The sequence below is a fragment of the Bos indicus genome, chromosome 7 (assembly GCF_029378745.1).
Source record: "Bos indicus isolate NIAB-ARS_2022 breed Sahiwal x Tharparkar chromosome 7, NIAB-ARS_B.indTharparkar_mat_pri_1.0, whole genome shotgun sequence".
NCBI lineage: Eukaryota > Metazoa > Chordata > Mammalia > Artiodactyla > Bovidae > Bos > Bos indicus.
This window is the reverse complement of record NC_091766.1, coordinates 44,110,303-44,134,625: the sequence shown is the minus strand read 5'-3', so window position 1 is coordinate 44,134,625 and position 24,323 is coordinate 44,110,303. Positions and strand designations below refer to the sequence as shown.

At 51.2% G+C, this 24,323-nt stretch overlaps 2 protein-coding genes across 6 annotated transcripts; one reads left to right on the top strand and one right to left on the bottom strand.

The window, feature by feature from the left end:
• Positions 1-4,619: 4,619 nt before the first annotated feature.
• Positions 4,620-12,390, top strand: SHROOM1 (shroom family member 1). 5 transcript variants are annotated; one of them, XM_070793581.1, is made up of 10 exons: positions 4,620-4,743; positions 5,194-5,347; positions 5,786-6,086; positions 8,661-9,650; positions 9,742-9,797; positions 10,040-10,249; positions 10,454-11,023; positions 11,112-11,253; positions 11,362-11,634; positions 11,730-12,390. In XM_070793581.1, exons 4-10 carry the CDS (start codon positions 8,703-8,705, stop codon positions 12,060-12,062), a joined length of 2,532 nt encoding a protein of 843 aa, XP_070649682.1. In that variant the 5' UTR covers positions 4,620-4,743; positions 5,194-5,347; positions 5,786-6,086; positions 8,661-8,702; the 3' UTR covers positions 12,063-12,390. The 5 variants fall into 5 exon arrangements, with proteins under 5 accessions (XP_070649682.1, XP_070649681.1, XP_019820457.2 ...); XM_070793580.1 differs by having other exon boundaries at positions 5,194-5,485; XM_019964898.2 differs by lacking the exon at positions 5,786-6,086.
• An 8,030-nt stretch (positions 12,391-20,420) lies between these two features.
• On the bottom strand, positions 20,421-24,047 carry SOWAHA (sosondowah ankyrin repeat domain family member A). The gene has a single exon (XM_070793578.1). The coding sequence runs from the start codon at positions 23,607-23,609 to the stop codon at positions 21,918-21,920; it is 1,692 nt and encodes a 563-aa protein (XP_070649679.1). The 5' UTR covers positions 23,610-24,047; the 3' UTR covers positions 20,421-21,917.
• Between the last annotated feature and the right edge of the window lie 276 nt (positions 24,048-24,323).

The following is a 24,323-nucleotide window of genomic DNA, read 5'->3' as shown; positions in this document are numbered from 1 at the left end:
AAAATCTGCCAACTAAACTGTGTGTGTGTGTGTGTGTGCTGTCACATTCACTCCTGGAAGGGTCCCAAAAACTCATGCACCATGATGGATGCCAGATAAACACACCCGCAGGTTTTAGAACAAAGTCTCCTCCATGTGAGTAACTGACCAGACACATCAGTTAAGATCAGCAAGAGTTTCCTGATGAATGTTAAGGACATGCATTATCTACTTCCAGAGCTAACGACTAGAATCCATTCTATGTGCACGTGGCATGCTGTGACCCAATCCTGTACCCAGGCTTCCGTCTAAAGCCCGAGGCCCAAACCTCTAGGGTTGGAACATCCTCTCATTGAAAATGCTTATCAGATGACTCCTGATGACGCCAGAGACTTGGCGGATTTAGCTCAATTAGAAGGTACTTTTAGGAGAGGGGCCTTTGTAGACCATTTCACCCCTTTATTAGGACCTGAACACAGAGCCACCTCTGGACCTGAGCCTGCTTTTGCCTTCCCTAGGGATGCTACTGGGGGTCTGGTTCAGAGTCTTGAGTTAATTTCTATTCTTGGGGACCAAAATGACATGTAAAAGACATTTTTTCATCTAGATCCTGGGAGGCCAGCAAAGCAAAGTGGAAAAGCTCATGTGACCACCACTTATCTGTCTTGGGTCCATTGGAGCTGGTAGAAAAGGAGAGAGGCCTGTATCCAGCTACCTCCTTTAATCTGTCTTGGCCAGGGGTGTGTGGGTAACAGTGAGGGCAGACGAGGAGGATGGAATGGGCCCAGATCTGGGGTTTGTAAACCAGGCTGAGGAATTAACAAAAGCTGAGTTATTATGGCCAAAGCAAACAGAGGCTAAGGAGTCACACAGCATCTGTAGGGAAAAGGTGATATACGCGTACTCAATAGGAATGTGACAGACCAGCATTCTTTCCCAGGAACTGCTGATCTGAAAGGAAACTTTGATTCAATTGCTGGGACAACCAGTCCCTAACCAGCCTCGCCCAAAGGCCTTCCTGCCAGACACCCTCATATGGAGGGGTGGGGGGACTCCATTCTCCCTGAATTTTTCTTATGGCTGACTTCCTATAAAGCCCTATCTTTGGACAAGTGTGGTGAATTCAGTGCATAATTAAAAAGCAAACAAACTTGCTCTAAGGGAACACTTAACAATTTAAGTAGACACTTGTGTAAAAACAGTGATTCATGCTTTGTTGGATTTCCAGAAATAGACAACATAATTCATTGAAGGATTTCTGGCCTTAGTGAATTTGAACCAATATATGATGGTCTCTGAATTATTAAAATAGCTCTGTAGTTGCTATCTACAAGAATGAAACTTTTTTTTTTTACCTTAACCATGGGTTATAAATTCACTCCCACCACAAACAAAGTCAGAAGACACAAACTTGGGAAAATATTTGCCACACATTAAAAATTTTAAAAAGTAAATTACCTTGATACATAAAGAGATCTTATAAGTCAGTAAGAAAAAGACCAATAATCCAATAGAAACATGGACAAGGAAAGTTGACAGATCACAGAAGTGAATACAAGTGGCCTTAAAATGTACAAAATGAAAAAAAAAAAAAGTACAAAATGATATGCGATTTTATATATAAAAAATTAAAACATTTTCACCTTTCAGGTTTCAGAGATCAAAAGTCTGATAATGTACTATGTTAGTGAGGATGTGGGAAAATGGGCACTCACTAATGGGGATACAAATTGGTACAACCTCTTTGTAAGAAATTTGAGAAGATTAACCAAATTTGAAATTTTACATATCCTGTTACAGTTATCTATTACCGTTTAACAGAGTATCCCTAAACTTAGTGGCTTACCCATTTATAATTATTTTGCGTGGGTAACTGAGGAAGGGCTAGGTTGGGTGGTTCTTGGCTAACTCACACAGTGTCAGATGGACTCTCCCAGGCCTGGAAAAGTACTGAGATACTGAGGGGCACAAGCATGTCTTTTTATGTAGTAGAAAAACATGATGAATATCTGCATGTGTCCATCTTCTCCATGGCCCCTGCTCCCTAACCACTGTCACTAAGGGAGACTCCAAGTTGGTTGCAGTTTCTTCCCCTTCTTCCCCTCTAAGACTTTTTGGGCTTTTGCACTAAAGAGATGCCCTCCAGTCAAAGATCATGAGGGACACACCTGTAGTTGAAAAAATGGAGTGTATTAGTTGTTACAGTGAGGGGAACCGTGAAGCATCTTGGTAAGAGGGCATTAGAAAGGACTTAAAGGATATTTTGGAGAGTTAAAGAAGTAGGACTTTTCTCAGTGTTTGATGCTTCAGGAAGCAAGAGTAATTCTATGATTGGGTATCTTAAAATCTTATGAGAAAGAGGAATGACTGAAGCAAAGCTAAAGCCACAGTTGGTAAGGAAGCAGCAGTCACACATATTATCCAGGACAGAAAGACATTTGGTCATTTTTTTGACTTGGACAATATTCATGGTTTGTCTGTGTTCAGATATGATTACAGAATGGTCTTGTTTTTATCTTGACCCATCATGGTTACAGAGGGTCTTGTCTGATGTTGATGTCCTATGAAATTGTTTATGTGAAACAGGAGAACTCCATGGCCTTATGTGTGACTGTCAGACCAACTCCTATAAGACCAAGGTATAGCTGATAGTCCCAGGCCAACTTCCAGATGTCAGGGGTGCTTTCTCTTTCACAGAAGAGAAAAAGAGGCAAGCAGAGAAGTGAGTGGATGGGATTTCTTTTGGGGAATTTAGGCAGAGAGAGAGAGATAAGGGGGAGGAGAAGAGGATTATCAAGAATGACTGTGGATGTTGTGTCCACTTCATAGTTGTCAAGAAATATACTTTTTTTTTTAATATAAATTAAGGAACTTCCCTGATGCCCCAGTGGTTAAGACTCCATGCTCTCAATGCAGGGGGCCTGGGTTCAATCCCTGTTTTGGGAACTAGAGCTCACATGCTGCAACTATTAATAAAAAGATCCTGCATGTCACAATGAAGATCAAAGATCGCAACTAAGACTTGGTGCAGCCAAATAAATAAAAATAAATTTAAAAATATATATACATATACATGTATTTTAAAATATATAGACTGTAGCCCTCCAGGCTCCTCTGTCCATGGCATTTCTCAGGCAAGAATACTGGAATGGGTTGCCATTTCCTCCTCCAGGTGATCTTCCTGACCCAGGGATCAAACCCATATCACCTGCATCTCTTGCATTACAGGCAGATTCTTTACTGTCTGAGCTACCAGGGACTTGTAGTTTCATATATATATATATATATATATATATATATATATATATATATATATAAATTAAAATCTTGAACATTTTTTAACTGACTTTTGGTTGCTGGGTTTTGTTTCCTCTATTGTGATACTGCTCTGAGACCAACCATGTGGATCAGAGTTGGTATTAAAAGGGCAGGTGTTCAAAACCAAGAAGTTCTGAGCCATTGTCTGAGTCCAGAGCTCCAGCTCCTGGCTGATGCCTGGATCAGGATAGCATTTGAAGAAAAATCAGTGCCAGGAGGGTCCCAATCAGAAGCCAGGCTTAGGTGCCTGCTGCCTCTATCCCCTAGAAGACCCAAAGTTTCCCAGGCTCTTATTCCCCTAGAAAGTGGTAGCCTTGACCCCCGGTCTAAGTTCCGGCTTCTGGTTATTATCACCAACAAACCTTGTCAGCCAAGAATGCCAAGATATGGGGATATGGTCTTCGCCCCCCAGGCATGCTGATTCTTCTGTGGGACAGTAAGGGAAGCCACAATAACAGAAAGACCAAGCACTGACTGGGTTCAGCAAAAAGGCGCTCAGCCCTTTCCAGGGATGGAACATTCTTGAGAGCCAGTATTCACAGAATACAGGTTTGGAAAGTGGGGGCAGGGAAGGCTGAGGACAGAGCAGTGACCAGTGTACAGTGGCTGATGAATTCAGATCATTCTTTGGAGCCTTGAGATCCCCGAAGGTGAAGAGAGCCAGATTCTATGGCTGGAGTAAATCCTATTCAGGCCACAGGGGACATGCGTAGTCCAGCACCTTAAAATGCTGAGCACCACTGAGAAGACCCGGAATGAATACACAAGTCAGCAGTGCCCCAGCTTCCCTTCCCCCTTTTCAGGTGGGCGGCCAGAGGGCCCAGACGATGCGAGATATGAGAGAAATGAAAAGGGGCAAAGAGGGGAGCAAAGAGGCCATAGTGGGAATCAGAGAGCTGCAAGAGTTCTGGAAATGGAAGTTCTGGAGGGAGAGTTAGTTGGTCAAGGAAGCATTAGCATCCGCACTGTACTCAGAGCTGGACAGGGACAGTGGCAGGTCTGTTTCCTTAGCCAAACTGGAATGAGGTGGCCTTCTGGAGCTCTTGGGACCTGGCCTGGGCTTCCCCACTGATAGGGTGGTTTGAATCCGTGGGACTCCGGCCGAGCACTACAGGCCGTGAGAACATACCAGATGGAGACCGGCGGGCGAGCGCCCTGGGAGCCCTACCCCTACTTTCTCGCTTTTCCAGCCAGGCAAGAGGCCTGTGCCCGGCGGGGTAACGAGCGTCCAACCCCGACCAGGGTCTAAGCCTACAAGCGGACACTAGGAAGGGGCTGTCGGCTGCCTGGGCAGCGCGGCCGCTCCGCGCTCCCGCCCCCGGGAGTCGGATTTGGCGCCTCCCCCGCGGCGGAGGGAGCCTGGAGGTGGGGTCGGGAGCCATAGCCCAGGGCTCTGATGTCACCGCGCGGCCGCAGTCCAGGAGCTCGTCTCGGGTTGGAGCTCAGGTACGCGGCGAGGCCGGGGGCCAGGCGGCGGAATCGCCGTTCCCCGGGGCGGTAGGGCGAGCCCCGCAGCTAGGTGCGGATGGGAGTGGCTGAGCCGCTGAGGAACAGCCCGCGCGTCGCTGGGTCTGAAGGTGTTGGGCTCCACAGCACGTCTGGTCTGCGCGAGTCGGGTCGGGCTCCTGCGCCCCTGTCCCCGCCTCCGGCAGAGGGGTGGTGGGCGCAGAACCGGTAGCGGCGGGAGCTGCTGGGGGAGCCCGCCGGGGGCTGGCGAACACGGAATGGGGCCTCACCGCACCCCCTAGCCACTCCCCGACCCCCGGCTCATGCCCTTCGGCAGCGGAGCCGCTAGGGAATCCAGCCCCCACCCCCTGCCCCTCTCTCTTGCGTCCAGGACCGCGTGGTCCCCTGCGCGCGTTTTGAGCCCTCCTTCCCCAACGGTGAACCCAACAGGAAAGGCCGAGAAATGCGCCGGCCGGGGGCCATCCACTGTGCCAGTGTTCGCGAGGCGTCGCTCTCCTGCTGCACCTCGTGACTTTGTCGCCCCCTGTGGCCACCAGGCCTGTGCTTCTTGCCTCTCTGACCTCAACTCAGCTTGAAGCCCCAGGTATGTGGTCCGACCTCGACAGCGGCCTCCTTTCCACATGTGCCCTAGCATCCCTCGTTTCCTGCCCGCGTCACGGAGCTAGAGCCTATGGAGACTCTACGGGAGGGCGGCAGCGGTGGAGAGCAAATGCTTCGCAGGGTGCGTTGTGGGGCGGACAGGCTTGGAGAATGGGGAGCCGTAGGGGGCTGGGAGAGCCATGGAACTTCCCCCTAATGCCTGCTCTTCCAGACTGTGTCTGGAGAGCTGGGATTCAAGACAGGCCCAGAACCCAGAAACTCAGTCTGGGTGACATGGAGGCAACACCCTACAGTAAGCCTACCACTGAGGAAGACCATCCTAGATATGATTTAATTCCTGATCCTTATTGATCATTTGAGGTTGTCTGTCTTTCTGGTCACTTTACCTGGATCTGTTTCTGTTGCCTTTGTGTGACTTTAGTCACTGGAAGCAGTCTCCATCGGTTTCCCCAAGAACCTCTAACTAAAAGCCTGGGTCTGTCTGCTTGCCTGGTCCAACCTCTCTGCTGAGGTCCAGACTCACATCTCAACCTACTCAACTGCTCACCAGACTTGCCACAAACACTGCAAAGTCCACAGGCCCCAGACCCGGCCTGGAACCCTTGGCCAGTCCGCATCCCAGCTTCCTCATTCCTGACACCGGCACCTGCACCTCCTCAGTTCCTAGCTCTGAACATTGAAGTCATCGTTGTCTCCTTTTCGTCTCTTGCTCTTTGATTCAGGTGATGTTTATTGCAAACAATGCCAATACCATATGACCCTACCTAATCTAGCGGTTTTCCAGGATAACATGCTGCTCCCCCTGGGCTGATGGGGCTTGAGAAAGCTTTAGTTCTGACTTATATTCAATGTAGGCATTGGCTCTGCAGCCCAGCCCACAGCTGACATTAGTGCTGACACTAGGGCTCCTGGGGTGTGGCCACTCCCAGCCACAGAGGATGGTTGGACTGCAAGAGGCTCCCTGCAGCCAGACAAAAACTCTCTGCTCTTTGGGCTGAGGCCCCAAAACACACTAAAGGAGCTGGACTCTCCTACCCTATCTTGCATGGGTATTGGGTGCTCAGGTTACCACTGATAAAGCATTCTCAACACAAGATCAATAAGAAAATATACAGACATTTTTATTATCCATTTGAGCTGTTTTTATTGGGCGAACTCAGAACCCTTTGTCATTCAGTAACTCACAAATAAGAATTTTCAAGGTCTTTTTTAAGGAAACATCTTTGTATTTGAACAGTTACCCATGCCTATAGATGCAGTGAAAGTCAACATGGGTAGGCCTCGGTGGCATGAGCCAGGATAAACAGTGCTCCCAAGTTGGGCTCAGAAGGATAGCAGGAGAGGGGGCCAGCGTCTGGGTGGCTGGAGGGGTTCCCTAGAGGAGGTGAGTCTTCCAAGGGGCTGCTACTCAGTAGCTTTTCTTTCTGAAATACAGAGAGTATAAACTACTTTGCAAAAGTGGTCCCCAAGCCTGAGTGTGAGGACCAGCCTTCAGGGCTGGCTTTAGTAGGCACAGTGATGCCTCCAGGTGGGTGATGTCAAGATGTTCTGGTACCAGATCAGCTGACAGCCCCTCCTGGGAATGGTGGAAGTACTGCTTCTCCCTTTAAGGAAACACCATGTCCTCCCACCACTAACCTCTCTACCTGCCCTAGCCAGCAATCTGTAGAATCTGGGGTCTCAGGGAATGGGGTAGAGGGTGATCCTGAACTCTAAAATGTGTCTAGGAGGCTCACCAAAGTCTGTTTTTTCAGTTTCCACCCAGCTATGGGCCACCCTCCTCTGCAGTCCCAACCAAGAAGCTCAGGGAAGGCAAACCTGCTTTCTCCCCACCATCCACCTCCACACACAAAAGTCCCTTTAGCCCACACTGAACCCTGAGTTCCCAAGACTCAAAGCTACTTTCACCCCTGATCCAGGTACACTCCCCCAGCTCCTCCCCTTGTTCCCCCTCCTGGCACTGGGAAGGTATTGATTTCTGGCCATTCCTGTTCCAAGCTATGCTTGCCTGCTCTTTTGGTTCTTAATAACCTGAATAACCTGGTCAGTGTCCATGAGTGGCAACTGTCTCACCCATTCTGTCCCCTTCTTCAAAAAGACTAATAGGGAGAGAAGAGTAGGTGGAAGCAAAGAAGCCCTCAACCTTCTCCACCAAAGCCACCCCCCCCCCCCCATCTAGTTCCTGCAATTCTGCTCCTTTCCTTGTCATTCAACAAATATTTCACATCAACTACATGCCAGACATTGAGGGTACAGAGATGAGTCAGTGCAGGGCCTGTCCTCAGGAAGTTCATGGGTGGGAATGGGGAGAGGGAATCACAGGCAAACCAACAATCACCATGCAGGGTGTCGAGTGCTGTGATGGGGAAGCTAGGACACTAGAGGGATCCCAAAGGGCCAGGAAACCTCTAAGCTGAGCTCTATAGGAGGAGCAAGAGTGGCACAAAATGGGGTAAGCCTGTCACTCCTAGACAAAAGGCAGAGTCTCCCAAGCAGGGAACATATTATCCTGGGATCTGACAGTAATTTGAAGGGGGGGGTGCGGATTGTTTCCCACAGAGGAGTCTGAGCTTTGTTGGGGGGGGATTGGGGTAAACTGGCTTTCAGCAGAGTTTGCTTCTAGGAAATTGATTCTGGCTTCAGTAAGCTTGGAGGCAAGCCCAGATTCCAGGCAGGGCTCTGGCTTTTACTAGCTATGTGCCTCTGGGCAAATCATTCCCTGGTTCAGAACCTCACTGTCCTCATCTGTAAAACGCAGGCAACAGTTGTGAGGTTCAAGATAAATATTTATTCAGAGCACCTGGAACATAACTGGCCCAGAGGAAGGCTGTGAAGCTGCCCCTGCCACCTGACCTGGGTCTTTCCTCCCCTCCTTTCTTGGCTCCCCTCTGATCTCAGATCGTTGTTGATGTTGTTTATGAGGAAAAGATCACCCGGAGGAGTTAACAAAGCAGCCAGGAAGCGGCCTGGGTGGGACAGGGTTGGGGAGGGAAGGAGCATGGGTATGCTCTCAGCGCTCCAGGAGGTGCCAGGGTAGAGGCTGGGCCAGAAGAGCCCCGGTAGGGAATGGCCTAGGCGCCACTTCCTTCCTCTGAGCTAAGGCTCTCAACCTCCAGAGGTGCTCCCCTGGTCCTCCTGCCTTTGCCATCCCAGACGAGGGAGGTGCGGGATGTTAGGGCCATGGGTCCCGTGGCCAGGGAGGCAATGTGTAAGCATGTCGGTGTTGGAGGGGCCAGCAGGCTATCCTAACCCATACCCGGAGCGCCTCACCTCCCACGCCGCCTATGCTTTTCCAGGCCTTACAGAGCTGGCCAGCCTCCGCCCTCGTCCGAGCAGCCATGGAGGCCCTGGGTCCCGGAGGTGGCCGCACCTCCCCGGCCTCGTCCACTCGCAGCCTGGACTTGCGGCGGTTGTCCGCGCCCACCGACTCGGCCTACAGCTCTCTCTCCGCTGCCTCAGGCGGTCCTGAGCCTCCTGAGCCGCGCACGCCGTCGCCTTTGGCGGGGACCCAGCAACTTCCCTACCTGGACTGGGACTACGTGCGCGTGGTGTGGGGCGGCCCGGCCCCCGCCGCCAGGCTTCGCACTTCCGCGCAGCCCCGGCCCGCGGCCCCCGCACGCAGTGGGCCTCGTGCCCCTGAAAAGGGCCCGGGACCGCTCAGCCGCCAGACCACCCCGCTGCTGTACGCGCTGGCGGCCGAGGCTGAGGCCGAGGCGCGGGCCGCCGAGCCGCCCAGCCCGCCCGCCTCGCGGGCCGCCTACCGCCAGCGGCTGCAGGGCGCGCAGCGGCGAGTGCTCCGGGAGACGTCCTTCCAGCGCAAGGAGCTCCGCATGAGCCTGCCCTCCCGCCTGCGGCCCGCGGCCCCCGCGCGGCCCTCTGCCGAACACCCGCGCTCCGCCTCGCTCAGCCACCCCGGCGGGGAAGTAGAGCCGGCGCGCTCAGGGGCTCCCACCCAGCAGCGGAAGTGGTGCTTCTCAGAGCCAGGGAAACTGGATCGCCTGGGTAGGGGCGCTGGGTTGGCGAGGCAATGCTCCGGAGAGGCCTGCTCCAGCTCTGGCTTCATCGGGCCGGAGCCTCGAGAATGGCAGCAGAGGACGCTGGCTGAGTTTGAAGGTCACCAGATCAGATGGCTGCCTGCGACCCAGCCCCCAAGTGTAGAGGACCCAAATCCCCGGTCCTTGAAGCTTGGCAATGCCTACAGGCCTGCCACCAGTCGGAGTCGGAGCGCTTCCGGGGAAGTCTTGGCCCCCTGGGGAAGTCCAGAAGGTGTCATGCCCATTGCCCAGGTATGGAAGATAGGGGCTGCCACCTTGGGGTGGGGGAACCTAGAGGACTGAAAACTTGAGCAACATTTCACCCAATTGCTTGCCTTTCCAGGCTGTTCCCCAAGGAGCAGAAACCCCTAGACCACCATTGCAGACCAAACTTAACAGGTGAGAGACATGGACCACTCTGGGAACTGAAAGTTGGGGGAACTGAAAGTTGGGGGAGGCAGCTTTCATGGCTCTTGCTCAAGAAAGAAGGCCTCCGCCCACCCTCAGTTTGAGCCTTATGTCTCAAGGCAGAGTGCAAACCACACCCCCTAATCCCACCCCCAAACCCCACTGTGTCTCTGGTGCAGAACCAGAATCTTCCTTCCTGGTCACTGTGGTCAGTGTGGGGTCCTTGCCTCCAGGTTCCTAAATCAGAAGGAAGCTGCAGAAGTGTGTCCTGCAGAAGGACCCCAGAGCAGTCCCTCTGACTGTGAGCAGAGGGGCTCAGAGAACTGCATTGGGTCTGTTCGGCTCCCATCCCTTCCTGATGATGAAGTTTTCCTGGAAGAAGCCCCCCTGGTCAGAGCAAGATCACCTGCAGACTCCCAGACTCCCCTGGGGCTCCCAACCTGGTGAGTTCCCTCAGACTTTCAAGCAGAGTGAGATACACCTTTCCTACACACATCTATAAATTGCTGGAGAGGCATGGAACTCTCTCTTGACGGAAGGCTGGCGGGGCGGGGCGGGTTGGGAGCTGGGAGTGGTTGGCAGGGGGAGGGGAGGGGGGGGGCCCTTGGCCAGAGCTTTTTCTGATTTAGTGTCTCTTCCACTTTCAGTGTCCATGTCTCTGACCAGGAGTACGGAGCTGGCTTGAGTCAAAGGACTGACCAAGCTATAATCCCCCCAGAGAAGCCCTTCCATGAGGACCCAGAAACTGCAGGGGTGGATGAGTGTTGGCAGGGGTTAAACGGTTCTGTGAATGTTTCCAGGCCTACATGCTGTAGCCCCCCTGAGACTGCAAATGGTGACATCCTTACATTTGACCCCACTGGACTGCTGACCACTGTTCCCCCCACAGCTGCAGAGACTGACCTGAAACCTTTCCCAGGTGATACCCTGGGACCTAGAGACAGTGATACCCCAGGGCTCCCTGGCCGTAGTGCCCTGGCTTGGGGCCCTAGGGAGCCTGGTCCCCGGTCAACATGGGCCAGTCCACGCCTCGAGGAGCTGGTTCAGGAGCTGGCCAGATTGGATCCCTCTCAGAGTGACACTTTCACCTCCTATCCCAGCCCAGAGCCAGCCCTGGGCCTGCTAGATGGACTGATTCCTTTAGCTGAGGTCTGGGCTGCAATGAGACCAGCCTGTAGGGAGGCTGGAGAGGAGGCTGCTGGTAATTCTGAGCCAGGGTAAGTGAGGGGCATCAGGGACTCAGAGGACTTTAAGCCCCTGATCTCTGGGGCAGGACAACACAAGGAGCTCTGGTTTTGTCCCCAGGTCCTATCTACTTAACTCCACCCAGCACCTGCCAACTTCTCAGGAGGAAACAAGGCCTGAAAACCTTACCACCCACGTTGCACCTGACCAACCATGTGACCAGGATGTACCAAAGCCAAATAACAGCATCCAAGCCAAGAAAGTGAGTGTGGAAGGGGCCATTGGTGGCTGAGTGAGGCCAGAACCCAGAGTCTGGTCTGGGGAGTCAGGGGCCTGGCTCCAGACTTAAGTGCCTACGCACTCCCGGCAGGCAGAGCTGGCGGACCTCCTCCAAAAGATGCTAAGGGACCTTCAGGCCGAGCAGAAGCAGCTGCAGGGAGCGGCCCAAGCTTGGGCCAGGCGCGGAGCTGCTCTGGAGGCCGCTGTTGGCCAGGCCTGTGCACCCCAGGAGCTGGAGCGGTTCAGCCGGTTCATGGCCGACCTAGAGCGCGTGCTTGGCCTCCTGCTGTTGCTGGGCAGTCGCCTGGCCCGCGTGCACCGTGCCCTGGCCCGGGTGGGTGCAGACAGCGACCCTGAAGAGCAGGTAATGGTTAGAGCTGAGGAGGGTGGGGAGACGGGAAGGGCGGTGAGGGGCCTGCATCGGGCCTGGCTCACAGTGCCCTCGCCCTGCATCTCCAGGCCTCTCTGCTGCAGCGACTGGGGCTCCTGCAGCGGCAGGAGAAAGATGCTAAGGAGCTGAAGCAGCACGTGGCGCGGCGGGAGCGGGCCCTACGGGAGCTGCTAGCGCGCGCACTGCCCGCAGAGGAGCTGAGCGCCTACCGCACCCTGTTGGCCGGCAAGGCCGCCGTCCTGGCCCAGCAGCGCAGCTTGGACGAGCGGGTCCGCCTTATTCAGGACCAACTGGACGCAGTCAGGAACGACCTTGGCCGTCATCCCTCGTCTCCCAGGCCAGCCTTCCCCTCAGGGACCCATCCTCCCGATAAACCGCCCTTCCCCCCTCCCCTCATCTAGTTACAGGCGGTGAGGGTGGGGAGCGTTGCCCTTGCCTCTCACCCGCATGATTCCGGATGACGCTGGTTTATTCGGTGCTTTTCCCTTGTGGTGGGGAAGACCCAGGCCTGGCTTTGCCGGAGTACTTCTTCCAAGTGTTCTCACGTGGTCTTTCCCAAATCTTGTGGATTATCTGGTAGTTAACAGAAATTTTAAATCTGCAGAATTCTCTCCTTTGATGAGCAAGAGTTCCGGTAAGGGTTGGTTGGAGGGAGATGAGACAACCTCAACTTAAGGTTCAAAATGGCCATTTCTTTTCCCTCTCAATAAAAAAATTGATGAGAAGTAATACCTGGAGTCTGGCTTGGAGGCAGGGTCTTGTTTGCAAATTTCAGACACCTCCCTGACTAGAGCAGATTAGCTATTTGTCAGAGGACATCAGTCAGGTCTAGGGATTCCTAGGAAGACTGAAGAAACAGGCTTGAAAACAAGAGGGGCCAGGCAGATGCTGTCACCAGTAGTCCCTAACTCTTCTGGTGACTACATTTTTACCACAAAACTCTAGACCTGATTGGCTGAGTTTAGGTCCCTTTTGCTGGTTTTTACCCAAGCCCCTAACCTCAGTGGTATAGTAGAAGTGGGTAGGGCTGCCTCCCTTCAAGATTCAAGGCACAGGGAACTTCCCCAAATGGAAAATGGATTCAGATGCTTTGCCTAAAAACCCTGATGAGTGTCAAATACACTTGGGCATTTGGGGAAATTCATTCTGAGGCCCAAAAAGAACTGTCTTCCTCATCCAGTTGTGTTATCAAAACTGAATTTGTCCACCTCTCCTTTGGAAGACCCTATGGGGTCAACCAGGCTTGAAGAGGGCAGTTGGGAGGATGGGAGCTGAATGGGGATGAGTCATGGGGTATCTGGAGACCTATTATGCTGGGGGTCTTATGTCCTGGAGATGCCTATTTGGGGTTGGGCTGGAGCTGGGAGTGGGGGGTTAAGGGCTAGAGTGAAATGAAACAAATGACACACACACCCTCTGTGTATCATCCCTGCGTACATAGAATCAATGTTCTCCAATATACATGTGAAAATCTGCCTTAGCATTTGTAGCTGCAAAGGCTGGGGACCAGAACATTGTTCATGCAAATACTGAGTGTATTTTTGTAAGCCAGGCACCTTAATAATAATGGTATCTAAAGCCAACTGACCTCTAAGTGAGAAATCTCTGCTTCTGAGCTTTTTTCTGATGCATATTGTCACTAAGTGCAACTGGTTGGGAATTTTAAGTGGTCGTATTCATACTAAAAGCATTAGTTACAGCAGTCGCGCTATTGAGCACAGAACAATACTCACATTGTGCCTTTTTATAAAAAACATATGGGGCTCCTGCTGAGGCGGTTGCGGGTTCTAACATTCTGCTTTGCTTCTCCCCTTTGAACGCTGTGGGCGGGGCCTCCGCTCCAAGGTTCTCTGCCCTGCTGGACAGCTTGCTGCCAGACGCCTTCTGGAGGGATATACTTACTTCTGCCTTTTGCCCTATACAGTGCTCATTGCTTTCTCCTATTGTGATATTCTTCCCACTCCAGAATTCTTGCCTGAAAAAATCCTGTGGACAGAGGAGCTTGGCGGCTACAGTCCATGGGGTCGCAGAGTGGACGCGACTCAGCGCGCATTGTGATATTCTTAGAAATACACTTAACCTTGTCCATTAGGCCAGTGGAAATTGTGTATTTCAGACAAAACACTCCCAGCCCTGAATGGGCATGGGTAGCAGCGTCTGCTCTTGTCCGGTTAAACTGCAGTTTGGTTCTTGGCTGGTTTTGGCCATGGGGAAATACGAGGCTGCTGTACTTGTCTCTACCAGATCGAAGATCAGATCAGATCAGTCGCTCAGTCGTGTCCGACTCTCTGCGACCCCATGAATCGCAGCATGCCAGGCCTCCCTGTCCATCACCAACTCCCGGAGTTCACTGAGACTCGTCCATCGAGTCAGTGATGCCATCCAGCCATCTCAACCTCTGTCGTCCCCTTCTCCTCTTGCCCCCAATCCCTCCCAGTCATCAGATCGAAAGCGCCCACCAAAGTGCGGCCCCAACTGAGCAGGTCCTTCCATTTGTCTCCTTCTCCTTCCTGCCCCAGTTTATCTTTCTTCCACACTCCGTTGTTCCTTCAGAGGACAAGAACGATCTCAGCATAGGTGTTGGATATTAGCACCACAGGCTAAGACTTGCGTGTGGAGGGAGGCAGTGAATACGAGAAGCCGGGTGAATTCCACCCTCCTAGACGCTGCCAGCAGATGGCGCTGTTCTTTTTATGACCCTTCACCACCTCTCCAGCTACCAGGCCTTCCGGGCTAGCCCCAGGGATGCTGCCTTGTCCTGAGCAGTGTCCCTGTTGGGCCTGAAGGCGGGGGCTAAGCCTTTGCTTCTGTCGGAAAGAAATTCTAGCCAGTTGGCTGTGGGAAGGTTGGCTCGCTTTCCTTTGCCACCTCCTTCGACATTTGTTGGTTAATGAGGAGTGGGGAGGGGAAAGCTGGGGGTGGGGGTTGGGGGTGATCTTGAGGATCAATATCCAAAAGAGCCTTACTTAGTTCCTTACTTAGTTCCCCACGGTGGAAAAGAGGGTTCCTTGGGTCTCTGCTGGGGTTTCTGTCCGCACCTCCCCAAGCTTCTGCGCCCCAGCCTGCTGGTCCCACCACCCCCAGCCTGGAGGCCTGAGACGCTGCGCCCCACAGCTTAGCGGAGTGCCCTTGTTGCTGGGCAACAGGCAGCCGGAGGCCTCCTCTCCCACTCGCCTCATCCCGCCCCCGCGGTTCCTCCTAATATGGATTTAATTAGTGTACTTTTTACCTTCTGACTGTAAATTGGAAACTGACTAGGGAAGCAATGTTCCGCGGTGCTCCAAGCCGGCGCTCAATCTGGCTGGAGCAGTCTGCTCTGCACACCACCTACCTCGGCAAGCAGCTGGAGTGAACCTCAGAAATCCTCAGGGGAACAAACTACCTCGCTGTTCAGTCATGAGTGATTCAGAAGCTTTCAGACGACATTTAGGTCAAATGCGGTTGAGGACCACCGCAGAGAGAAGAGAGAAAGGGGGAATGTGGGGGGCGGGACGCAGGCAAATGCTGTAAATCAATCCTCCCAGCAAACCCATAACATTACTTTCACGGCCTAGCTGCAGTTTAGAAAATCACCATGGGTGTTTACCTGCTGTCTTTGAAATTGAAGTCAGCACTAAGTTCTCACTAGGAGAACTTTTTTCCCCCTTCTGGAGGAGAGGTCCAGAGATCTCTCTCTGAATCACTCCCTCCCCACCTCTCTTCCTCCCACTCCCTCTCTCACTATCTGGTCCTTCTTTCCACTTCCCTGCAGTAATATCTGAGGCCACCTCTGCTCCACAGGTTTAAGTCCAGAGGTGGGGCAGTTCTGGAAGTGTGAAGCCAGCCATAGAGGTTCAAGGCAACAAGCTGCCTGGAGAGTGACAGTCTACTTATTAAACCATTTTAAAAGGTCAGATAATTTCTTCCAGGATAAGGCAAAGAAAAGGGGAAGAATATAGGTCCTGATAGGCCCAGCCTTAAAGCCATGTGCGCAGAGGGGTGCTTTCAATCCAGAAGGCTGAATACTTGTTTAGGACTGGAAGGAGAGGCTGGGGATTTCAGAGGTATGTGCGGTAAGAAAGGCATAGTGGAGACTTCCCTGATGGTCCAGTAGTTAAGAATCTTGCCTGCCAACGAAGGGGACATTGGTTCAATCCCTGGTGAGGGAAGATTCCGCACACCTCAGAGCAATTAAGCCCCTGTGCCACAACAACTGAGCCCACGTGAGCCCAGAGCCTGTGCTCCATAACAAGAGAAGCCATTGCAATGAGAAGACTGAGCACTGCAACTAGAGAGTAGTCTCCACTCATCCCAACTAGAGAAAGCCCACTTGGAGCAACGAAGACCCAGCAAGCTAAAAATAAATTAACAAATTAAAAAAAAAAAAAGAATCCACCTGCCAATGCAAGAGACAAGGGTTAGATCCCTGACCAGAAAAGATTCCACATGCCACTGGGCAGCTAAGCCTGTGTGCCACAACTACTGAGCCAGCATGAGCCTAGAGCCTGTGCTCTGCAACAAGAGAAGCCGTCATAATGAGAAGCTCACTCGCCACAACTAGAGAAAACTGACACACAGCAACAAAAACCCTGTGCAGCCAAAAATAAATAAAAGGCACTGTGATATTTGAAAAAATGTGATATCACTTACAGAATATAGGATAGTTTCCCTTTTGTGGGAATATATTTTTCCTAGTAGTGTCAATATTGTTGTTTATATATACAGGTACTAACATGGTAAAAGAATGGTGATCAGGTAGAGTAACAGCACAAATCAGAGCTATTTGGTTTTGGAATGCATCCAGATATCCCTTTGGGACCAACTTGGCACTCCTAGTAATATTTCAGGATGATGTTGCAGTTCACAGACAACTCTACCTACTCATTCCATGTGCTCCTCCCTCCCCACAGCCTGTAGGATAGGTACTGCCAATTCCACAGAGAGAGAGATGGAGCTTGGAGAATTGGGTGACTTGCTTAAGGTCACTAAATGAATAAAGAGCTGAGATGAGATCACCTTGCTTTTCTGTAACAGGATGCTTTACTGGAAAAGAGCAGCAGGATGCCATCCTGACCGTGACAGTTACTAGCTTGAGGCCATCAGATCAGATCAGATCAGTCGCTCAGTCGTGTCCGACTCTTTGCGACCCCATGAATCGCAGCATGCCAGGCCTCCCTGTCCATCACCAACTCCCGGAGTTCACTGAGACTCACGTCCATCGAGTCAGTGATGCCATCCAGCCATCTCATCCTCTGTCGTCCCCTTCTCCTCTTGCCCCCAATCCGTCCCAGCATCAGAGTCTTTTCCAATGACTCAACTCTTTGCATGAGGTGGCCAAAGTACTGGAGTTTCAGCTTTAGCATCATTCCTTCCAAAGAAATCCCAGGGCTGATCTCCTTCAGAATGGACTGGTTGGATCTCATTGCAGTCCAAGGGACTCTCAAGAGTCTTCTCCAACACCACACCTCAAAAGCATCAATTCTTCAGTGCTCAGCCTTCTTCACAGTCCAACTCTCACATCCATACATGACCACAGGAAAAACCATAGCCTTGACTAGACGGACCTTTGTTGGCAAAGTAATGTCTCTGCTTTTGAATAGGCTATCTAGGTTGGTCATAACTTTCCTTCCAAGGAGTAACCATCTTTTAATTTCATGGCTGCAGTCACCATCTGTAGTGATTTTGGAGCCCACAAAAATAAAGTCTGACACTGTTTCCACTGTTTCCCCATCTATTTCCCACGAAGTGATGGGACCAGATGCCATGATCTTCGTTTTCTGAATGTTGAGCTTTAAGCCAACTTTTTCACACTCCACTTTCACTTTCATCAAGAGACTTTTTAGTCCCTCTTCACTTTCTGCCATAAGGGTGGTGTCATCTGCATATCTGAGGTTATTGATATTTCTCCCGGCAATCTTGATTCCAGCTTGTGTTTCTTCCAGTCCAGCGTTTCTCATGATGTACTCTGCATATAAGTTAAATAAACAGGGTGACAATATACAGCCTTGACGAACTCCTTTTCCTATTTGGAACCAGTCTGTTGTTCCATGTCCAGTTCTAACTGTTGCTTCCTGACCTGCATACAAATTTCTCAAGAGGCAGGTCAGGTGGTCTGGTATTCATTCCCATCTCTTTCAGAATTTTCCACAGTTTATTGTGATCCACACAGTCAAAGGCTTTGGCATAGTCAATAAAGCAGAAATAGATGTTTTTCTGGAACTCTCTTGCTTTTTCCATGATCCAGCAGATGTTGGCAATTTGATCTCTGGTTCCTCTGCCTTTTCTAAAACCAGCTTGAACATCAGAAAGTTCACGGTTCACATATTGCTGAAGCCTGGCTTGGAGAATTTTGAGCGTTACTTTACTAGCGTGTGAGATGAGTAGCTTGAGGCCATACAGGTTACTTACAGTTTCTCTAGGCTTCCTCACTTTAAAAATCAAGATACTAACAGTACATACATTGTAAGGTGGTGGTGAATACCTACAAAGTGTTTAGAACCGTGCTTAGCACTTAGTAAACACAGGTTATATATGCATTCCCCATAGCCTGGTCTGGAGAAGGCAATGGGACCCCACTCCAGTACTCTTGCCTGGAAAATCCCATGGATGGAGGAGCCTGGTGGGCTGCAGTCCATGGGGTCGCAAAGAGTTGGACATGACTCAAAAACTTCACTTTCACTTTTCACTTTCATGCATTGGAGAAGGAAATGGCAACCCACTCCAGTGTTCTTGCCTGGAGAATCCCGGGGACGGGGGAGCTTGGTGGGCTGCTGTCTATGGGGTCGTACAGAGTCTGACACGACTGGTGACTTAGCAGCAGCAGCAGCATGGCCTCGTCAAAATTGGGAAAGGAGTATGTCAAGGCTGTATACTGTCACCCTGTTTATTTAACTTATATGCAGAGTACATAATGCAAAATGCCAGACTGGATGAAGCACAAACTGGAATCAAGATTTCAGGGAGAAATATCAATAACCTCAGACATGCAGATGACACCACCCTTATGGCAGAAAGTGAGGAGGAACCAAAAAGCTTCTTGATGAAGATGAAAAAGGAGAGTGAAAAAGCCATCTTAAAACTCAACATTCAAAAAACTAAGATCGTGGCATCTGGTCCCATCACTTCATGCCAAATAGATGGGGAAACAATGGAAACGTGACAGACTTTATTTTCTTGGGCTCCAAAATCACTGTGGACGGTGATTGCAGCCATGAAATTAAAAGATGCTTGCTCCTTGGAAGAAAAACTATGACAAACCTAGACAGCATATTAAAATGCTGTTAAATATGACAGTATATTAAAAAGCAGAGCCATTACTTTGCCTACAAAATCTGTCTAGTCAAAGCTATGGTTTTTTCAGTAGTCATGTATGGATGTGAGAGCTGGACCATAAAAAGGTTGAGTGCCAAAGAATTGATGCCTTTGAACTGTAGTGATGGAGAAGACTCTTGACAGTCCCTTTTACCACAAGGAGATCAAGCCAGTCATTCCTAAAGGAAATCAACCCTGAATATTCACTGGAAGGATTGATGCTGAAGCTGAAACTCCAATATTTTGGCCACCTGATGGGGTGAGCTGACTCACTCGAAAAGACCCTGATGTTGGGAAAGATTGAACGCAGGAGGAGAAGGGGACAACAGAGGATAAGATGGTTGGATGGCATCACCAACTCGATGTACATGAGTTTGAGTAAACTCTGGAAGATTGTGAAGAACAGGGAAGCCTGGCTTGCTGCAGTCCATGGGGTCGCAAAGAGTCGGACATGACTGAGTGACTGAACAACAGCAACATACCCTGGTCTCCTTTAGGTATGTAACACATACTCAAGAATAGCCTCCGTCCTCCTGAGAGGAAATGTACAATTGTATTAAAAAGCTTGCTGTGGATATGAGTCATACACATCCACATCAGCAATTAACTCTTTCCCTATTAAGAGGAGTGATTCTGTTCCCTGGGATAATTTTAACCAGATAAATTGCCTTAATCGATGAACAACTTTTTTTTTGGTCATTTGTTGGAAATACTCTTCCACAGGTATGCCTCCTGTTAACCAGATATTCTTCTTGCAAACTTCCCATATGCATATCAAACCTTAATTTCCTACTAACTTCCCATATAGTTTCAGACAGTCTCAGCCTGCAAGGGAAAAGCAGTGGTTTGTTACACCTGCGTGTTAGGCTTATTGACCCTAAACTCTTGCCCAATGTTTTTACTTCACTTGGAAGGTTTGCAGCACACCCTTGTGAAACACAAAGATTCTTCCGCAGTTTAAGAATCTTCCTCTGATTTAAGTGTGCCATAAACATTATTATTGTTATCGCTACTGCACTGGCTTACATTTTGTCTTTCTCAAAGCCAGTCATACCTGTGTGTGACCTTTGTTACCCTCAGTCAAGTTTCTCTTTCATTATGAAAAATTTCTAATATTTTATTCTTAGACCTTCAGCTACTCAGATTGCTTTCATTATTGCCTCTCATCATTTAGTTTTTCACAGAGGCAGACGATTTGATGTGCATTTTGAAATAATTTATGCAGCTTAGCTAGAGTTCCAGGCAAGGAAGATGGGAGAGGCCAGATCAGGGCCTACATTTATCTACAGTTTTTGGCTATCATATCCATGTTTGGTTGATTCCTTTACTTTGCAGAGAAATCCAAATTCTTTCAATAGTAGAGTGCTTGAAAGAAGCAAAAGGATGGGGATAAAAGTAATGAAAAGAAATGCAAATACAGTAGCAAGTGCTATAGAATGTTTAAGGGAAGTACAACATCACACAGCAGGAACAAAATGGGAAAATGTTTATTTCATTGGTTAAATCAAAACATTCCAGGAAGGACTGCCTTAAATAATTTTCAGAGGCCTCACTGATACATATATGGGAGGGGAGCCCCACTACCCTGGCCACAAAAACTATTTGGTATAACTAATCACATGCAAACCCAATTTGCAAAAGCAGAGCATTATTACAATATGATATTTTAAAAAAAGATTGGTTGAGCAAATAGACTTCGTATCTTTAAAATGGGAAAAGAGCCATTATAATTATGCTGGGTTGAACCTGAGAAATCCTGGCAATACTTAAAACCTTCTCAATTACAAATAGGAGCAAAGATACAGGTGAACTAAGCTACCCCTCTCTAAGGTCGCTGAGTAAGGAGACTTTGCATTTGCTATTTTGGAATAAGTTGTTTGCTTTCAGATGGCTTTTTAAAATGGCTACCACATAAGTTTTGCTTGTATAGAACTTTCTTATAAAATAGTTGCTCCTTAATTGTATCTGTTACTATTTAGCCAGTTATTTTTCTGGTGTTAGGATATGACATTTTTTTTCTTTGAATATTCACCTACTGCAGTGAAAGGCTCAGCCAGATTTGAAAGCCACAGATTCAGAAACATGGCACAATGGTGCAATTCACAAATCAAATTTTAAAAAGTTAAATATTCATGCCATGGCAAAGTAGCCAGCGACCAGTGACAAAGATACATTTCACCATAAAGACAACCACAAATTAAAAGTATTTGCCAAAAATGTCTTTTCTCTCATTGTTAAATCACTTTTACTCCCAAGATGCACTTGTTTTCTAATATTTAGCATTCACAGTATAACTGAAATTAATTACATTCACAATGGTCACTTTCTGTGTTCAAGATTGACATCTTGATTGCTTAAAATGAGGTAGATAACCATTCAAGGGTTTTGTTGGTTGGGACTAAATTCCTTTATATCTTGATCGTTTTTTTTTTTTTTTAATAGAATTCCAAAATATTTAGCAAAAGATTGAACATATCTGAGCATTTTGGAAAAATATAATTTCAAGAGGTTATTTTATGAAAGTTGTTTTACCTCATTTCAACTTAAAAACAGGATAAAAGCATCAAATTACAAATGCACTGCATATCTTAAAGCTGACAAATAATCTATCATCACACAAAGCTGTAATTCTGCTTTGGAAGTATATAGATGCAGAGGCATTGGTTTAAATCATTCAGGGGCCAGACCAGCTGCTGCCCCTGAACCTTTGATCCTAAATTGCAAATCTCCTCCAAGGTTCAAGCCTGATTTCCAGAGTTCTTCATAGGAGGCTCTCACTGAGATCTTGAATCCCATCTCTGGAGAAAGATTAAGTTGGAGGCAAAGGCCCACTTGGGTAAAACAGGCTGCAGTGGACAAAGCTGGAGACACGATGGAGCCAAAAGTGTTGGACCATGGTCTTGGGCAGGCTTTGACTGTGAGAGGGAGGGGCGATTAGAGCCACCAAGTCGTCACCTTGGGAACCGTCAGGTTGCTGGGGGTAGGCTGGGCACTAGACCAGCCAAGGCTCCTGGAGTGGGTCGACGAGAGATTTCTGAAAAGGCTGGCAGACTGCCGCGGATCTTTGTCTTTTTACGAGGAGCCATGGGCGAGGCTCCCAAGAATTTGTTTAAGGAGCTTGACTTTCTCATGCCTCGAGCCAGATCCTGGAGCATCAGGTCATCAGCCAGGACGCCCAGAAACGCGCTGGTGGTGGAACTGAGGATGGTGGCCGCCACCTGCACGGGGCGCCGGGCCGCAAAACTGCCACTACCACCAGCAGCCCCATCGGGTTCGGTCGAACCTCGCAGGCCAGGGTCGCCAAGTAGGCGACGCAGAGCATACGAGGCGCCCGACTGCAGGTACTGGTAAGCGCGCCGTCCGCTGTGGTCGCGCACGTGCACCTGCGCACCCAAGCGGACTACCAAGAGCACGGCCGCATCCTCGTGGCCGTGCAGCGCCGCCAAATGCAGCGGCGTATAGCCGCCGTGCGAGCGCGCGTTGACGTCGACCCGTGCGCCCCCACGCCGCGCGACCTCCACCAGCTGCTGCACCATCTCGAGGTCGCCGCTCTTAGCGGCCCAGTGCAGGGCTGTGAAACCAGACATGAAGTCGCGTTTGGCTGCCAGGCCGAGGTCGCGCAGCAGCAGCCCGTGCAGCTGGTGGGTCCAGCGGCCCCCAGCCGCCCGCACTAGCCACTCGTGTTCGGCCGGCTCCAGGGGCACGGCGGACGGCGGCGGGGCAGCCGGAGCCTCCTCAGTGTCGGGGCTCAGCAGGCGCGGGCCGGCGCGCGACAGGCGCCTCAGGTGAGGGGAGCGGCCAGAGCCCAGACCGAGGCCCAGGCCGGACTCCTCAACCGAGAGCCGCCGCAGCAGCATCGGGGAGCTCCGCGGACTGGGCTCCTCCGACAGCTGCCTGCGCAGGCCCTGCTCCTCAGCCCGGATCCGCAGCGCCGAGGGGCCGGGGACGCAGCGCACAGGCAGCATGCAAGGCTTCTGAGGCGGAGGGCGAGGGGTGGGTGGTGGTGGCCCCCGAGGCGCAGCTTCCGGGTCTGGCGGTTCTACGTGGGGCGAAGGTGCCTCCGACGGTGCCGTGGACGGTGGGGCCACGTCTTCAGAGAGACCCTCAGAGGGCTGGGCCAGTTCGAAGGCTGGAATCTGGGGGTCAGAGGGCACCCCTGACTGCCAGGCCGGGTCTAACAACAGCCCCTGAGTGGTCTCTGAGGCCGGAGCCCCGGCGGTATCCTGCTGCTCTGATGGCGGGGCCGGGTCCTCAGCCGGTTCCGCCGCCCTCGGTGCCCAGGACGCGGACGGAGCCCCCGAGGCCGCGGTTTCCTCCTGTGAGACAGAAGTGACCTTCGACGGCGGGGCTGGTGCCTCCGGGGCGCTCTGGAAGCAGCAGGCCGGGGGCTCGGGTCCGTCGTGGGACCGCGACTTCTTCTTCAGCACCACGAATTTGACGCCGTCGAGCTCCTTCACCACGGCCACGTTGTTGACGAACTGCTTGAAGCGGTCCCTGCGGGCTGCGCGGCCGCGTGGGTCGCCGGCCTCCAGGAGCGGTTTGAAGCGGCTCAGCAGCTCGGAGTTGCGCACCTTCCCGCCGTTCTCCTGCAGGAAACCCAGCACCGCCGCCTGGCTCACTCCGGCGGCCGCAGCAGCCGCGGCCGCGGCCAGTGCCATGGTCACTTACCGCCCCGCAAGGGGGGAGCCAGGCCGCCCGCTCCCACCAACTCTGCGGCTCCCGGTTGCTGGGCAAGGTGGACGTCGCGGCGCCGCCGGAGGAGGGAGCCGGGGTTCCGGGAGTCAGGTCCGCCTCGGCCAGGCTCACCTGATCTTTTTCACCGAGGCGTGACGGGCGTGTCCCCGAAGCTGGACCTCGGTCATGCCAGCGCAGCGGGGCCCGGCAGTCTCCTGGAGAAAGGAGCCGGGGGCCGCGGCGCGCGACCCCCGCCGCTGCCCCGCGGGGTCCCCAGTCTTCGGGGTAGGTGTCTGCCTTTACAATCTGTCCAATGGGCGCCGGACTCCATCCCCCATGCGCGGTGCTCGCCTTACAGGTGACAGCTGCCGCCAGGGCCGCGGTGGGAGTACGGGAGCGGAAATTCTCCACCGCCCCTCCCAACCCGGGAATTAAAGGCGCAGTGCCAAGCTTCAGCTCCGCTCCCGGTTGCTAGGTGGGTGTGTTCCCCAGGGATAACGCGGTCGCCAGCCGAAGCAAGGTTTCTTATTCCTTTAAGAAATGTTTAACCACCACAAAATACCGGGCGATTGCTTCAACCAGTAATTTATTTAAAGACCATCAATGCCTTCTGAATTGTTGATTACAGAAAAATGGCTTCGTGTAACTTGCAGTAGACAATTCGCTGTGCGTGGCAATGTATGTCACCCGAGATTTAG

Bases quoted from the DNA above. Each gene is read 5' to 3' on its own strand.
- SHROOM1 (XM_070793579.1), top strand. From the start codon at position 5,435: ATGGAGACTCTACGGGAGGGCGGCAGCGGTGGAGAGCAAATGCTTCGC. The intron at 11,024-11,111 runs GTAAGTGAGGGG...TTTTGTCCCCAG, and splicing joins GCTGGTAATTCTGAGCCAGG to GTCCTATCTACTTAACTCCA. The intron at 11,635-11,729 runs GTAATGGTTAGA...CTGCATCTCCAG, and splicing joins ACAGCGACCCTGAAGAGCAG to GCCTCTCTGCTGCAGCGACT.
- SOWAHA (XM_070793578.1), bottom strand. From the start codon at position 23,609: ATGGCACTGGCCGCGGCCGCGGCTGCTGCGGCCGCCGGAGTGAGCCAG.